This window comes from Mytilus californianus, unplaced genomic scaffold (assembly GCF_021869535.1).
Source record: "Mytilus californianus isolate M0D057914Y unplaced genomic scaffold, xbMytCali1.0.p SCAF_6, whole genome shotgun sequence".
NCBI lineage: Eukaryota > Metazoa > Mollusca > Bivalvia > Mytilida > Mytilidae > Mytilus > Mytilus californianus.
In genome coordinates this window covers 108,160,129-108,176,517 of record NW_026262712.1, presented here as the reverse complement: position 1 = coordinate 108,176,517, position 16,389 = coordinate 108,160,129, and the positions used below count along the sequence as shown (strand labels likewise).

Sequence of the window (16,389 nt, the reverse complement as noted above, 5' to 3'; positions counted from 1 at the left end):
ATTAGGCCGTTAGTTTTCTCGTTTGAATTGTTTTACATTGTCATTTCGGGGCCTTTTATAGCTGACTGTGCGGTATGGGCTTTGCTCATTGTTGAAGGCAGTACTGTGACCTATAGCTGTTAATTTCTGTGTCATTTGGTCTCTTGTGGAGAGTTGTCTCATTGGCAATCATACCACATCTTCTTTTTTATATTTACATCAACAGATATAAAAAATTCACCAAAGTCAAGGTGAGGCAACAAAACTTAGTGGTAAGATCTCTGAAATTTTTTACAGGGTACAGGTTTTTCTCATTGTTGGAGATTGTACGGTGACAGTAACACCTGTAACTGCTTAAACCCATTTCTTATGCACTTTAGTTCGATAAACTCACTGAATATCATACCACATCTCCTTATTTTTATATGCATTACAATTTACATGTGCATGTAATTGTAAATATATATATATCAGAACAAAATTCATTGCGTCACTTTTATTTATGCATCCTTTGGCACAATACAAGTTCTAAAATTACACAACATAAAACAACTAAATGTTATTTCAGATGAAAGTTTTGTTTCAGTTCCATTCATAGGATTTATTAGAATTTTGTATGTTTTGCCAAGTCCAATAATTTGCTCTATGTGACATAGAGACATAGTTGACTAAACCACCAGGTGTCGAACATTCAAGAATTTTCAGTGTTTCTGTTTTTATTTGATGAAAAGGTTGCCTGAGCTCTAGGAGCTTTAGGTTTTATCACGGGATATTCTGTGCTGTCAATAATAATCAAAGTCGTAGGAAACTTTAATTTGAAGTTGGATGGTGAAAAATACCTGACTAAACCACTAGATGGCCAAGTGTTAGCCTCACACCACTGTTTAGACATAAAAACAATCCATGTATACACAATATTCTTAACACTAGATTCAATCTAGAATCTACAAATGTAGACAGTTCAAAGTTGGTTGTATAATGCCTCAATTTCATCAAAGTCATAAAAAAACTGATTTTCAACTGACACCCTATCAATTTGAAAATATATGCATCTCAAACAATGTGCTGCTGGACCAAGTGTGGTCAAAACAAATAAAAATTTAGTATACAACTCTAAAAATGCATGGCTGTGTCACGTGTCTTCATTTCAAAATTCTCTGCTGAAAACATAGGCATTGATGGTGTTTGCGTAATTCCATCTGTGAAGCTCAACATTAGCTCGGCAATTGGTGGTGGACAGTCATAAATCCTTTCTGCAGTATGAATGACTTCTTCAGGAAAACCAACTTTACAATCAAAACTTTCCTCTAGATTTCTACTACAATATTCATCAAGTTTAGTTCTTTTGTTTTCACAGGAAACTGCCCTGATTTTTGCGGACGATTCAGTCTCTTGCTTGGTCCAGGAAAATAGGCTGGGAATGGCAGTAGACTTAAGTCTCTGTATGGTGGGTTTGCGCCCTGAAAAAGGTTATAAAACATTAGTTTTTTGATAATTAAATGAACTTCCATTAGCAATGTATACTTTGTACTACCTGGCGAAATATTAACTAGATTTATTCATTACAATCTGGATAAAACTATGTTTGCCTGATTCAATGTATGTTATGTAAATCCAAAGGACAAACAATGAGAGACTTATGCAACAAACGTACATTGTTTGTACCTAAATAACTATAATATTGATGAGAGCATGTCAGTTTTGTTCCTGTTAACATTGTCATTGATATTTTTCAAGAAAGTCTATGAGGCATAGCTTATGCATTCCTGTCATTACTACATTAGCATAATTACTGCTAAAATAATTCTCAGTATGATATACCTCTTGTAAGAAATCATTATAATTGTAGCAATCACCAAAAAATCTCAAACAGATCACATTGAATCGTAATCCAAAAAATTATGACGTCTTGAATTACCCACCCCCTTTTATTCTAAAACGATAATTGCGGTTGTAAACAGACTTTGGTTTATTCGCATGGCGATTACATATATAACTATATATTTCACAAAGAAAATAGAGTTTTACCATGAATAGTTTCCTGCACGTAGTCTTTTTCAGTAAAACGTGCCTTGCAAACAAGAATCCGGGTCCGTTCGCGCCCAATCACGTTCGCCTCCATGCATGTTCGCTCCCCTTTCACTTTCGCACCCTACACGTTCGCACCCAAAGTCCGTTCGCACCCTACACGTTCGCGCCCAATTTTTATTGGTTTTGTGTTTAATAATTTGTAAACGAGTTTTGGTAAGTGTATTGCTATAAATATATATTTTTTCATTGTTTCTAAATAAAGTGAGATTTTTTGTGTCATGGTAAATGGTAGATGTATTGCTATTAACATTTTTTTTTCATTGTTTTTAAATTAAGTGAGATTCTGACGACCAGTATTTTAGTTTTGTGTTGAATAATTTTTAATCATGTTTAGGTAAGTGTATTGCTCTATATATATCTATATATATACAAGTCTAAATTGAAAACAACGTTCAAACCTTTGATTGCGTTGGATAAAAACCGCAATTTCTATACGCGTGCATGTAAAACAAATATATATATATATATATATAAATTATTTTTTTCATTGTTTCTAAATAAAGTGAGATTCTGACAACGTTTTTTTAGGTGATGATAAAATCTTAATCATGTTTTGGTTAGTGTATTGCTATAAATATTTCTTTTTTATTGTTTCAAAAGGAAATGGGATTCTGACAACGTTTTTTTTTATATGTTGAATAATTCGTAATCATGTTTTGGATAGTGTATTGCTATAAATATTTTTTTTCATTGTTTATGAATAAAGTGAGATTCTGACACACATGAGATCAAAGGAGCCAAGCTGTTAAAAACAATTATCTTTCATGTTTTTTATTTAAAATCTTCAAAGTTTTACTCATACCAAGCTAAATACATGCAGTATTTACATTTAAAGCAAGTTAAAACAACCATGACAACAATCATGATTTTTAAACACCCAACAATAACATCATATTAGGCTGTGTATAAATACCAATTAGCAGTAATCATACATAATTAACATTTAATAATTAATCATCAAATCAATTTAAAACAATATTTCATTTAAAAATTCCCGAATTTTTATTTATGAAAATAAAAATATTTTACAAAACATCTAAAAATTTATCAGGTTTTTGAATAAAAAAAGGGTGCGAACGGACCTAGGGGGCGAACGTGTGGGGTGCGAACGTGTAGGGTGCGAACGTGTAGGGTGCGAACGTGTATTGGGTGCGAACGGACCCGATACCTGCAAACAACAGCTGATTGAGATGGACTCCACGATATCATCGTGTTCTCGTCCAATCTGCGTATGGGCCATGGCGTTGATCCAACTTTTCCTTCTTTTTAAGTCATTTGGAAATGCATGTCCTCCTCTTAAATGACATCCAGGTACACAACAACAAGTACTTGGCATCGTTAATTAAAAATTTTACTGAAATAGTTGCACAGTGCAGAAACCGGAAGTTGAGGAACAGGATCCGCTACCACGGCGCCACCTATTCAGGAACGATAATTTGCTACTTTATATAACTGCGAAATAACAATAACGTTAGACGGGTTCACGTGCATAAACAGAAATGCGCTTTAAATTGTATAATATAATTCATGTTCAGTCGACCTTTAATTATTATATCAACGACTGAAATGATTTATAAACATCTAGATTGCAGATAACACTCGAAATTAACCCGAGCTCTTTCCACACGGAATTCAAATAATTCTAGTTTGTCAATCGGTTGACTGCTTATAATGAAAAATACTAATATATCAAAAGTTTTTAAAACTAACAAAACACAATAATCGTTTCTCTATTTCCCAATGTAAATGAAATGAAACAAAAAACATTTTATATCGCAATAAGAAGAGGAGAGAATTCAACATTTCCGGATCTACTTGGAGCCTAATGACCCCCCACGTAGATAAGTTGGATATCGCGGAAGGAAGGATTAACCCGGCAACATGAAAGGCATTAAAGCACTGCCTTTAAAAATGCTTAGTTTGATATCTAGCAGCTCATGTAACTTATGCTACACATGCAAGCAGACAATAATAAGCTTACTGTTCCATCTTTCTTACAAACCTAAATCTTGTGTCAGTTCACAGTCAATAGTTCTTGGTATTCTGCCAGTTTCCTTCAGTCTGTCTACCATTATTTCTTGTACCCTATTAAAGGAAATCACAAAAGAAATGATCTTTCAAAAGAAAATTCTTTTATAGATTTCCAAGTAATGCCAAACTATGTAAAATTACTAAAATATGATCAAATTATCATCATAAACAACATGTGAAGTATATTATAATGTTTTGGTATAATAGACAACCAGTTATCGAGATCATATGTGGAATAGCTCCAATTCATATCATGTAGACCAAGAAAGTACTATTATGATGGACAGGACATGTATTGTAGACAACAGGTGTATGTAGAATTTAGATGAGAAAGACCATAGCAGGTTTTTAATAGCTTTGGGCTATGACTACCATGAATTTGGCACGCTGCATAATAAATTATAACAGCAAATTTTCTATTTCATAGCAGTAAGTTTCTAAGAACTCAGTATTGTCAGATGCATTGAAAAATATCTGCAGATGTCCGACATAAACCATTCTATTACATGTTTTAATACATGAACTTAATGCATACCTGATAGTCTGCCAGTCTATGGTTCTTGTAAGTTCTGAACTTCTCTTTGCAAAGAATGTTTTGCCCTTACAATCCTGAGAAGGACACTGCAATTCAAGAATATAAATGTAATCCGAAATGTCTATTTAAGGAATGACTGTAATATTTTTTCTGTCTATGAAGAAATAACATAAAAATGTGGTGCACACTGAATAACCCTTGTAGCAGGTTATTTTAAAGTGTGCACCACATTTTTTATGTTATTTCAAATAGACAGAAAAAATATTACAGTCATTTCTTATAATTTAATTCTAAATTCCATTTTAAACGGTAGTAAACCATGAAAAAACGTTGATGACGTCAAGGTCACATGACAAAATTATGTCTATGAGCTGATAAACAAAACAACGTCAGCCAATCAGAAGACACGTTACATCCAAAATTAAATTATTCAGAGAGATACTGGATATTAAGCTTAATACTGTGGATTCATTATTATTTGTGGGGTACCAGTTGTCATGGTTACAGGTTAACTATCAATGCAAATGTTCAACGAAGAATCAATGGTCTATAGGCTTGTATGCAGACTTGGTAAAACCATGAAATCAAATATCCCTGAATACACAGTATTATAAAATTAAGAAATAACATATTTTAACCATGTTGCTGTATGTACTACTAATTCAGAAATTTATAGATTATAATTTTAAAGCAGGATCAAAGGAAAATCATATAAATCTTTATAAAGATCAATTGTCTGCCCTTCATTATATTTGACCAATACTATTTTACTTTACATCTCCATAAAGTGTACTAGCACTAACTTTTCAAGATGGTTCACAGAAATTATTTCTGGCAATTTTGGAAAGGTTACACTTACAAGACTCATTCTCTTATCACCTTAAGTTAGAGGGGATATAAAAGAAGAGAACTTTGTTCTGTGGAAATTTCCTGAGAAAAAAGTTTCAACAACTTTACAGAAATTTTATCCAAGTCTTCAATATGTCAGCTATTTCTTTGTTTTAATACAAACTAAATATGAAGGTGCTGTAAATTTGTATACCTACCTTGGTAGGCACTGTATATTTACCATCAGGTAATGTCACACTCTGAAATAAGAGTCATTTGAATATATAAAATTTCAATAATCCTCATTAATTTTTCAAACTGTACTAGGGTTACATTACATGGTCATGTGATGGTTAACTAATGTACACTGAGTTTCCTCATAAAGAAACTAAGATATATTTATTGAGTGAATTGAAACAATCTTTTTGATATTCTGAAATATGGATTTAATTCATTACAACAAAAATTTCACTGCATTTATGCATACACCAGCCAACAAATTTAAACTGAGACCTTATGAACGACAGGCCTAACAAAACATAATGTGGATTCCTTATTTTTTCGTGGGATACCAATTTTTTGTAACCACAAATTCAAAGTTCAACAAAGTACAAATTTTCCATATAAAAAAAATTATAGACTGGCAAAACCAGGAAATCAAATATCCACCAAAATATAATTTGTCATCAATTTCATGAAAATTGGTACCCAACAAAATAACTGAATCCACTTTAAGGATGTATTCTTCTGATGTTTCAGTCTTGTTGAAATCTTGTACGGGAATTATTTCCAAAACATGTGATACAAGTGGAAAATATCAATGAATTTAAAAAATATTATAATCAAACTAAACTCTGTGAAAAAATTGTGTACTTACAATAAGTAGTTTTTGTGTAATAAAATGTTCAATTCTTATTACCAATCCAGTCAGTATCATCAGCCAAAATGTTGAGAAAATGGGTGAGGAGTACAAAGACATGATTTTACAAAAAAATGTACATCTTATATCAATTTTTTTCTTTTCAAAATTATAAGATGTGTATTTTTTCAAACATTTATAACAAAGAAGTTGAAATAATATGCTTTTTGTTAAAAAAAAAAAGAAGCAAAAAATCCCAAATTTACAAAATTGACAGAATGGTCAATTTGACATAAAAAAGCAACAAAGTTTTATAAAACTTTCAAATATTAACACCAACAGATAGTTTTTTTAAGTTACATTTATTCGCATTGGTCCACTTCATCTTTAGTAAAAGTATAAAAAAAAGCTTAATTGTGAAACTGTGATTTTTTTCATAATAATTACCAAAAAATTTATGAAAATGGGAAAATCATTAAAATGGGGTACTTTAAAATGGCATAGCGAAAAAAGAAGTGCACCATCATATGATTTTTTATTCATCAATTACTTTCTTACAGTCATATTAACCCAAAAATCAGGTTAAGAAAAAAAAATTCTAGAAATTTTTGGCTCCTCACAGGTGTACATCCTTAAAGCTGGTAAAGGAGTTATTACAGAGTAATAAACTGTTATCACAGAGATATGTCTCGCCTTTTTGTAATTTTGATAATGCAAATGTTGAAATTAAAATAGCAATACTTTAATATGTAAGTTATGCAAATATTCAAAGTAGATGAACCATGACTGAAGGTACATAGCTAAACAATCTCCATGGAATGAGATATGCCAATGCTAATACAACTGCATACCAAAAACCATTGACTTATTATAAGTCGTTCACTTTAAAAAAACCTAAACACAAACATTAACTTGTAAACTATGTAAAAGTTTCAAAGTCAATGAACCATGATCAGGGGTGGGGCTATATAATCTCCATGGAAACGATACTTGCAAATGCCAATAAATTTGCATACCAAATATCATTGACTTAACATTAGCAGTTCATCTTAAACTGATCTAATCACAAACTAATACATGTAAACTAAGCAAAAGTTTCAAAGTAAATAGACCATGACTGAGGGGGCGGAGCCAAATATTCTCCATGGAAATGAGATGTGCTAATGCTTATACAACTGAACACCAATTAACATTGGCCTACCACTAATGGTTCCCCTTGAACTGACCTAATCACAAACTAATACATGTTAACTTAGCAAAATTTTCAAAGTCTATAGACCATGACTAAGGGGGTGGAGCCAAATAATCTTCATGGAAATGAGATGTGCCAATGCTTATACAACTGCATACCAAATATCATTGACCTACCACTAGTGGTTCCCCATAAATTGACCTAATCACAAACTAATACATGTAAACTATGAAAAGTTTCAAAGTCAATAGACCTTGACTGAGGGGGTGGGGCCAAATAATCTCCATGGTAATGAGATGTGCCAATGCTAATACAACTGCATACCAAATATCATTGACCTACCACTAGTGGTTCACTATGAACTAGACCTAATCACAAACTAATACATTGTTGACGCCGCCGCCGCCGGAAACAGCATACCTATGTCTTGCTTTTTGACTCCGTCAAGGCGAGACAAAAACTGCATTATGCCATATCACCAGTCTATACAGTTACCACAATTACTTTGATAGTAGTCTCTCTATTTCCCCCCTTTTTGACAGCAAAGTTTTAGAATGTACTTGCTTTCTGGTGAAAAATATCCAACAATACAAATACAGTCAAACCTGCCTTAACAGTCGCCTTCATCTAATGGTAATTTTTACTTTATTTTTTATCTCATTTAAGCAGTCACCTACTTTACTACCAAAAAAGTACTTATCAAATTTTTACTGGAAATCGACTTTTTCTTTTCATTCATATTGTTAAATAATACAGTAAAACCCGAGAGAATCTAAAATACATTGTGCACACAACAGATATAAATCCTGATGAAAATCAAACTTATTTTTCTCAAGCATAGGTTTTATGCCTATCGTAAAGTTGTCAAAGAAGCCAAGTAATTATCGAATAAATGCAAACTAATGGATTTGAATTGCTAAATAGATTTCGTTGTAAGTAGTATATTAAAAACTTCAGGGGACAAGTCATTGCAAATAAAAGTAAACACGATACAATTCAATATTCTAATTGTAATATAGGAGTCATAAATTTATGTGCGGTATGCGTATGAATTTTCTGATCTATTTTAGTTTCTTGTTTAACAAGAGAATAAACGAGTTATGCAAATTAGTAGGGTATTTAATAGATTGAAAACGGGTTTCAAGTTTATCGAAGGCTGGGCAGTGACCACTCGACTTGCAGACAATTTATCATGATGTCCGATTCAGAACTAGACCTCGACGATAGAGAATTAACCAAGACTCCTGACAAGTCAATTGAAGCCTTACGTTCTGCTGCAGAATCAACGAAAAGAAAAGGTAATTCAGAACAAGATAAGTCACCAGAAGTTTCAAATGCAGATTTGTTTTCTTAGATGACAACGTATTTTAATAATAAACTTTCCGGCATAGAGAAGAATTTTTCAGATACTACAGAGACATTAGTAAAGAGAGCAAAGAAAGCAGAGAATACCTTTAAATTTAAGGGGAATCAAGTACAATTTGAGCTTAATTCTGATATTCAAGACAGTATCAGCACGGCAATTAGTTACATTGAGAAGAATCGACCTAAAAAGGCAGTTCGGGTATTAGAAGATTCCTCCGTTCAGCTCAAGAAGAGAAATAAATTAATCAGAATTGCAGATAAGTCCGAGGGCGGTTGGAGAACTGTTAATGAATACCTTTCAGATGAAGTGGCCAGCGACTCGGAAGATGAGAAAAGAATACGCGCAGCAGACAACAGACAACCAAATGGCACATAATGGTACAGGTGGTTCTGAAGCTACATTTTGCCTGCAGCCCTTTCGAGGGAGCTTGGCCGCCTAGCGGCCAAAGAGTCGGCCACCAAAATAACTTCAAGACCTCAGACGTCTGCTACAACTGTGGCATGCAAGGACACTGGGCAAGAGACTGCAGAAAGGGAAAGGCAAGGACAGGACCTCCCAGAGGATCTTCTTCTTAAAGATCAAAACAGTGACATTTTCAAGGTACAAGATTATGATATTTTTCAAATATTTTATGAATATGAAAATTGTAATTCTAATATTTATGTTAAAGGTTGTTTGAAAAATTCTATTAACTTTTGGAAACAAATTAATGCTTCAGATTTCATTTTGAATGTTATTATAGACGGTTACAAAATTCTGTTGCTTCACGAGCCTGAAGAAATATTCTTACGAAATAATAAATCAGCATTTAATAATAGTGAATTTGTTTCAACAGCTATTTTAGATTTAATGAAAGGTGGTTTGATATGTGAAGTATCGAGTAGACCGCACATGGTTAATCCTTTGACCGTCCCAACTGCGAAAAATAAACACAGGTTAATTTTAGATTTACGACACGTAAACAAACAGGTAGTCGATAACAAGATTAAATTCGAAGATTGGAAAGTAGTTAAACAGTATTTATCTTCTAATTGTTTCTGATTTGTTTTTGATATGAAATCAGGATATCATCATATTGATATTTTTAATGAGCATCAGAAATATTTAGGTTTCTCCTGGAAATTAGGAGGTGTAACAAAGTTTTTTGTTTTTACTGCACTTCCTTTTGGTTTGAAATCTAGTGGATATATCTTTACTAAAGTCTTCCGACCTTTGGTAAAATATTGGCGAAAGAAAGGAATCAAAGTCGTTGTTTATTTAGATGAAGGGTTCGTTTTAGCCGAGAATGAAAGCACATGTAAAATGCACTCTGATTTAATTAAGTCAGATCTTATATCATCGGGGTTCGTACCAAACAGAGATAAATGTCACTGGACACCAACACAAAAATTAGAGTGGTTAGGTTTTATCTGGAATTTAGGCATATGTAAACTCAATATACCAGATAGAAAAAAGAATGATTTAATTGAATTAGTCAATATTATACTTTACAGTTCCTGTAAAGTGAAAGTAAGATTGTTAGCAAAAGCAGCTGGTAAAATTATTTCTTTTACGCCTGCTTTAGGGCACATTACACAGATCATGTCGAGAGGTTTGTTTACAGTTATAAATTTAAGACAAGATTGGGACCAATCTATTAATATAAATCATTGTAACGCATGTATCAGAGATCTGATATTTTGGAGAGATGACATTTGTAAGTTAGAACCAGTTTCTTTGTTAGGACTGGATTCTGAATTTTACATATTTACTGATGCAAGCAATACAGGAGCTGCTGGATATATTGATAATCTGGAACAGATTATGCACAAATCTTGGTCTGATGACGAGAAATTGAAGAGTTCCACTTGGAGGGAAGTCAAAGCAATAGAGTTGTCTCTACTAAGTTTTGCACGTTTACTAAAACATTGCACTGTCTCGCTTTATACTGATAATCAAAACGCTGTAACAATAGTTCACAAGGGTAGTAAAGTACCAGAATTACAGTCTTTAGCTTTATCAATCTACGATTGTTGTCGCAAAAATGATATTACTATTTTTGTTAACTGGGTTCCAAGGGAACAGAATGAATAGGCTGACATGCTAAGTAGAATTGTCAATATTGACGACTGGCGTATTTCAGATGAATTTTTCACATTCTTGAATGATTTATGGGGTACATTTTCAGTGGATAGGTTTGCTAGCTTTGAAAATAAGAAATTACCAAAATTTAATTCTTTATATTGGAACCCAGGTTCTTTGTGCGTCGACGCTTTCACGTGCGAGTGGTACGGTGAGAACAACTGGCTAGTACCTCCAGTAACTGAGGCTAGCAGGGTTATAAATCATCTAGTAAAATGCAGAGCTAAAGGAACTTTGATAGTTCCGAATTGGCCTTCTTCGCCATTTTGGCCGTTGATTTTTGACACTGGTCTAAAATATAGAAAGTACATAAATGATGTGCTTCAGTTTAATGAACCAGAGAGAATTTTCGAATCTGGAAATAATTTGAACTCTGTATTTGTGAGAGGAGATTTTAAAGGAACTATATTAGCTGTTTTGTTAGACGCTTCATATTGTGAATTTATTTTTCATTTACAGAATTGTTTTTACTATATGAATATTGATGTAATGTGTGTGTTGGAAGTCACTGGACGTTTTTGTCGATCACTGGACGTTATGCTCTTTGGTCACTGGACTAAATCTTTTAATAATACTGTATGGTCACTGGACCTGATTGATATGCATTGATTCAGGTAAATATGTTATGTATGTAAAAGTAATATTGTTAGTAAAGATTATAATTACTGTATATCTATTTTTAGAACATTTTTTTGACTGGATTCTGGTCACAGTTAAGTTCGGTTAAGCACACAGAACTCCGACTACTTTACTCAAATCTAAATGCAACTGTCTTAGATTCGAGGGCCAAGACGACTGTTACAAAATATATTGGAGGTTTCAAACGTTTTCTAAGGTGGACACAAAAATACAAAGAGATAACTTCCGTACTTCCGTGTAATAAACTTTATGTGGGTTTATACTTGCAACATTTGATTGAGTCATCTAAGTGTTTTAGTTCAGTAGATACAGCATTTTATAGCATAAAATGGGCTCATCGTATTGCTGGCGTAACTGATCCAAGCGAATCTGAACTAGACAAGAATATACTAGAAGGCGCTAAGAGAATACTATCTCGTCCACAAAAGAAAAAAGAACCAGTTGACTCGAACTCACTGATTAAACTGTTTAATAAATACCAAGATCGTAACTCATTGAAAGAAGTGCGATTATTGTTAATGTGTTCGTTAATGTATACAGGGTTTTTGCGTTTCAATGAGTTATGCAACATTACAGCTAAAGACATAGTTTTTCATACTTCGCATGTCAATGTCTTTATTTATAAGAGAAAAATAGATTGTTATAGACATGGTCATAACGTTGTCATTTCTAGATTAGATAGTCCTTACTGTCCTGTAAAGCTTTTGCAAAGTTATCTAGATTTAGCAAAGATTGAGAATAATTCAGAATCTTTTATATTTCGTGCATTGTCTTTATTAAAGAAAACTAATTCTTTTATATTGAAGTAAAAATGTAAAAATTTTGTATACTCAAGAGAGTTGGTTAAAGAGGCTTTGTCACAAATTGGTTTAAATGTAAACAAATTTGGTTTACACAGTTTCAGAGCAGGCGGTGCCACTGCGGCCGCTAAATATGGTATACCAGATGGACTTTTTAAAATACATGGAAGATGGAAATCTGATTTAGCTAAAGATGGTTACGTATCAGATAGTTTAGAAAAACGATTATCAGTTTCTAAGAATTTAGGTTTATAGCAATTACACATTCTGCTTTCTTTGTACGTCGAAATGGTCACCGTGCCTGTTAGTATCAGAAATAGTCTTGTCTTATTTATATAGATATATACAATATGAGTCAGTTTAGAACAGAAATTAGGGGAAGAGTCGTACAAGAAAATTAGAGCAAGTTAGCACATAAATATGTTATGTTCGTTTGAACATCGTGAACTAAGAACATAAATAAATTTATGTGCGGTATGCATATGAATTTTCTGATCTATTTTAGTTTCTTGTTTAACACGAGAATAAACAAGTTATGCAAATTAGTAGGGTATTCAAGTTTATCGAAGGCTGGGCGGTGACCACTCGACTTGCAGACAATTTTTTTTTTTTTTATATTGTTAAATGTGTATAAGACATGTGCAGTGAATATGTATTTCTAGTATACTGATTTGTAATGTTTATTTTATAGATTTGATATGATAAAGTGTTTATGCAGAGGCGTTTAGGACATTATTGTTTGATGAAATGAAAAGACAATTTTAGAAAATTGATTAGATTGTGAATTATGATGATTAAATAGAAATGGTCACCGTGCCTGTTAGTATCAGAAATAGTCTTGTCTTATTTATATAGATATATACAATATGAGTCAGTTTAGAACAGAAATTAGGGGTAGAGGCGTGCAAGAAAATTAGAGCAAGTTAGCACATAAATATGTTATGTTCGTTTGAACATCGTGAACTAAGAACATAAATAAATTTATGTGCGGTATGCATATGAATTTTCTGATCTATTTTAGTTTCTTGTTTAGCAAGAGAATAAACAAGTTATGCAAATTAGTAGGGTATTCAAGTTTATCGAAGGCTGGGCGGTGACCACTCGACTTGCAGACAATTTTTTTTTTTTTTATATTGTTAAATGTGTATAAGACATGTGCAGTGAATATGTATTTCTAGTATACTGATTTGTAATGTTTATTTTATAGATTTGATATGATAAAGTGTTTATGCAGAGGCGTTTAGGACATTATTGTTTGATGAAATGAAAAGACAATTTTAGAAAATTGATTAGATTGTGAATTATGATGATTAAATAGAAATGGTCACCGTGCCTGTTAGTATCAGAAATAGTCTTGTCTTATTTATATAGATATATACAATATGAGTCAGTTTAGAACAGAAATTAGGGGTAGAGGCGTGCAAGAAAATTAGAGCAAGTTAGCACATAAATATGTTATGTTCGTTTGAACATCGTGAACTAAGAACATAATGGTATTTTTACTCTGATTAAAGTATTACGAGATAGTCAATTGAATGATTGTCATTTCTCAATAAATTCCCAGCAAAAAAATATTAAATTGTATTTATAAATTTTCATAATTGCATTTTAACTGATTATAAATCATAGTAATAAAACATTTTCAGTATACTTTACAATGTTTGAATTTGGAACCGCGTTTAAGAGGTCACTTTTGGTATTTCCCATGCATGACTGCTTAATACAGGGTTGACTGTTTAACAGAATTAATGTTCAGAACAGGCTGATACACTCTTAAGTGTTTGAAATCATTTCATAATTAAGAAATCTACCTGAAGTATTGATGTTACTTAATACATAATGGTTTGATATTACTAACTCTCACTACTGTTCCCCTGACAGTTATAAATATGTTATTACCTGAACATTACCACAGGAAACACATTCAAATGCTAACTTTGTACATAATGGTTTGATGTTACTAACTCTCACTACTGTTCCCTTCACAGAGACAAACTTTCCTACAATTTATGAGAAATTTTGTTGAATTATTAACCATTTACTAATTAAAAATACAAAGTCTCTAAATGTAATTAAATTAAATGTTGCAATTTTTTCTTTGTAAATTTGCTGCTATACCATGCATGCATTGATTTTAAAACATTTTTCAGTTCATATGGATATGAAGTTGATTTTTGGTTGCAATATATTTTTGGATTACTGTCTCACTGATGTTAACCTCATATTTTTATCCACATTAAATGGGGAAAATATATAAAACTATTTTATCTATCATCATTTTTGATACTATTCTGCTTCTTAAAGTTTACAGTGTGGAAAGAAACAACACTATGATGCAACTACTGTGAAAGTACTTTTATTCATGGGGTACCAATTTTCGTGGTTTTCGTAGATGGCTTCATCAACAAATTTAAGTGTCCAACGAAATATAACAACTGTTTTCCAAATCAAGATAAGGAACGATCCATGTACACGATGTAGGTTTGGCTACATGGATACGGCGTATAATCTAGTAAATACATCGAATATCGGTAAACGTACTATGAACTATATACGTGTATGTACATCTTCAGACAGGGTTTTACCCATTTAATCTTTAAAGAACCTAAACTGTACGTCTTTTTACCTTTTAATTGTCATGAAAAATTTGTTTTGTTCGATGAATGTCAGACTTCCAGTGATGATATGCGATGATGAAGTGTTCATGTTATCTCCTCATGATTCACATACATAAAAAATAATTTCATATTGGGATTGCTTTCTTATTTCATAAGAATAAGTTCTACAATTCAAAGTACATTTGCAGCATATTTTTTTTTATGTAACTGTGTTCTTTAAGTGACATGTTTATTGCCCAATTAACTCCTTTTATGATCATTATAATCTGTTGATTATTTGATCTCGGGTTAATTAGTGTCATAAATTCTGATTACATGTGTTTACTTAACAATTTCCGAGACAATTTGTAAGCATAGATAAATCGGTTTATTCCCGATTGTCCCACTTTTTAAAATTTTAGAGTTCTGATTGTCCCACATGAAAAGTTCTGATTGTCCCACATTATTTTATGAATAAAATGTTCTTAGATAAACAAGGTAACTGTTGTTTGTTTTGCTAAAAAAACAAGAAATAATTATTGCACATTTAATATTAATTTTATAAAAGTATTAAAAAAAATGTTTTTTAAATAATTAGATTAATGCACTTTTGATTAAACAAATATAATATTTCTGATTTATGAAATATATCTACAATGTTACGTTATTCATAAAACAAATGTCAATACCGTAATTTTAATTCCTTTTTCTCTGTAAAGTTTTTGAATAAATTTAGAAATAATGCATGCAATTTCAAAAAAAAGGTATAAACTCATTTACATTCTACACTCTACATGAACTTGTTTACTAGGGAAGTCGGAGGACATTAATACAACATTCTCTGCACTATTGAAGACTGCTTACACCCAACGTCAGATTCACCTGAACCCAACAACTGTCTTTATTGTTACGAAGCTGATGTCTATAATTTTGCCAGATCAGCCTTTCCAAGAATCACTATTAAAGGTTGTTTTTCCAATATTCCCATTGCTTTTGCAGTCAACAGGACTCTTCACCAACTATAAAGTAGAAACAGACTTCCATAAAAAATGAGAAGATGTGGTATGATTGCCAATGAGACAACTCTCCCAAAGAGACCAAATGACACAGAAATTAACAACTATAGGTCACCATACGGCCTTCAACAATTAGCAAAGCTCATACCGCATAGCTATAAAAGACCCCAAAATGGCAAATGTAAAACAATTCAAACGAGAAAACTAATGGCATAATTTATGTACAAAATAATGAACGAAAAATAAATATGTTACACAGCAACAAACGGCAACCACTGAATACCAGGCTCCTGACTTGGGACAGGCACATACAGAATTTTGTGGGGTTAAACTTA

The 16,389-nt window shown here is 32.2% G+C and overlaps 1 protein-coding gene and 1 long non-coding RNA gene across 2 annotated transcripts in view; both read right to left on the bottom strand.

Moving 5' to 3' along the window:
* Nucleotides 1–16,389, bottom strand: part of LOC127704307 (DNA helicase MCM8-like) — a 98,512-nt gene that overhangs the window by 41,063 nt on the left and 41,060 nt on the right. Inside the window, exons 8-11 of the mRNA XM_052208317.1 lie at nt 14,341–14,441; nt 5,683–5,724; nt 4,637–4,722; nt 4,073–4,155 (exon numbers count right to left, since the gene is read on the bottom strand). Coding sequence (XP_052064277.1) covers nt 4,073–4,155; nt 4,637–4,722; nt 5,683–5,724; nt 14,341–14,441 — 312 coding nt within the window. The remainder of the gene's footprint in view (nt 1–4,072; nt 4,156–4,636; nt 4,723–5,682; nt 5,725–14,340; nt 14,442–16,389) is intronic.
* On the bottom strand, nt 461–2,056 carry LOC127704321 (uncharacterized). The gene is made up of 2 exons (XR_007983225.1): nt 2,008–2,056; nt 461–1,439 (listed from the first exon to the last, which is right to left on the bottom strand). It is a non-coding gene; the product is annotated as an uncharacterized LOC127704321 (long non-coding RNA).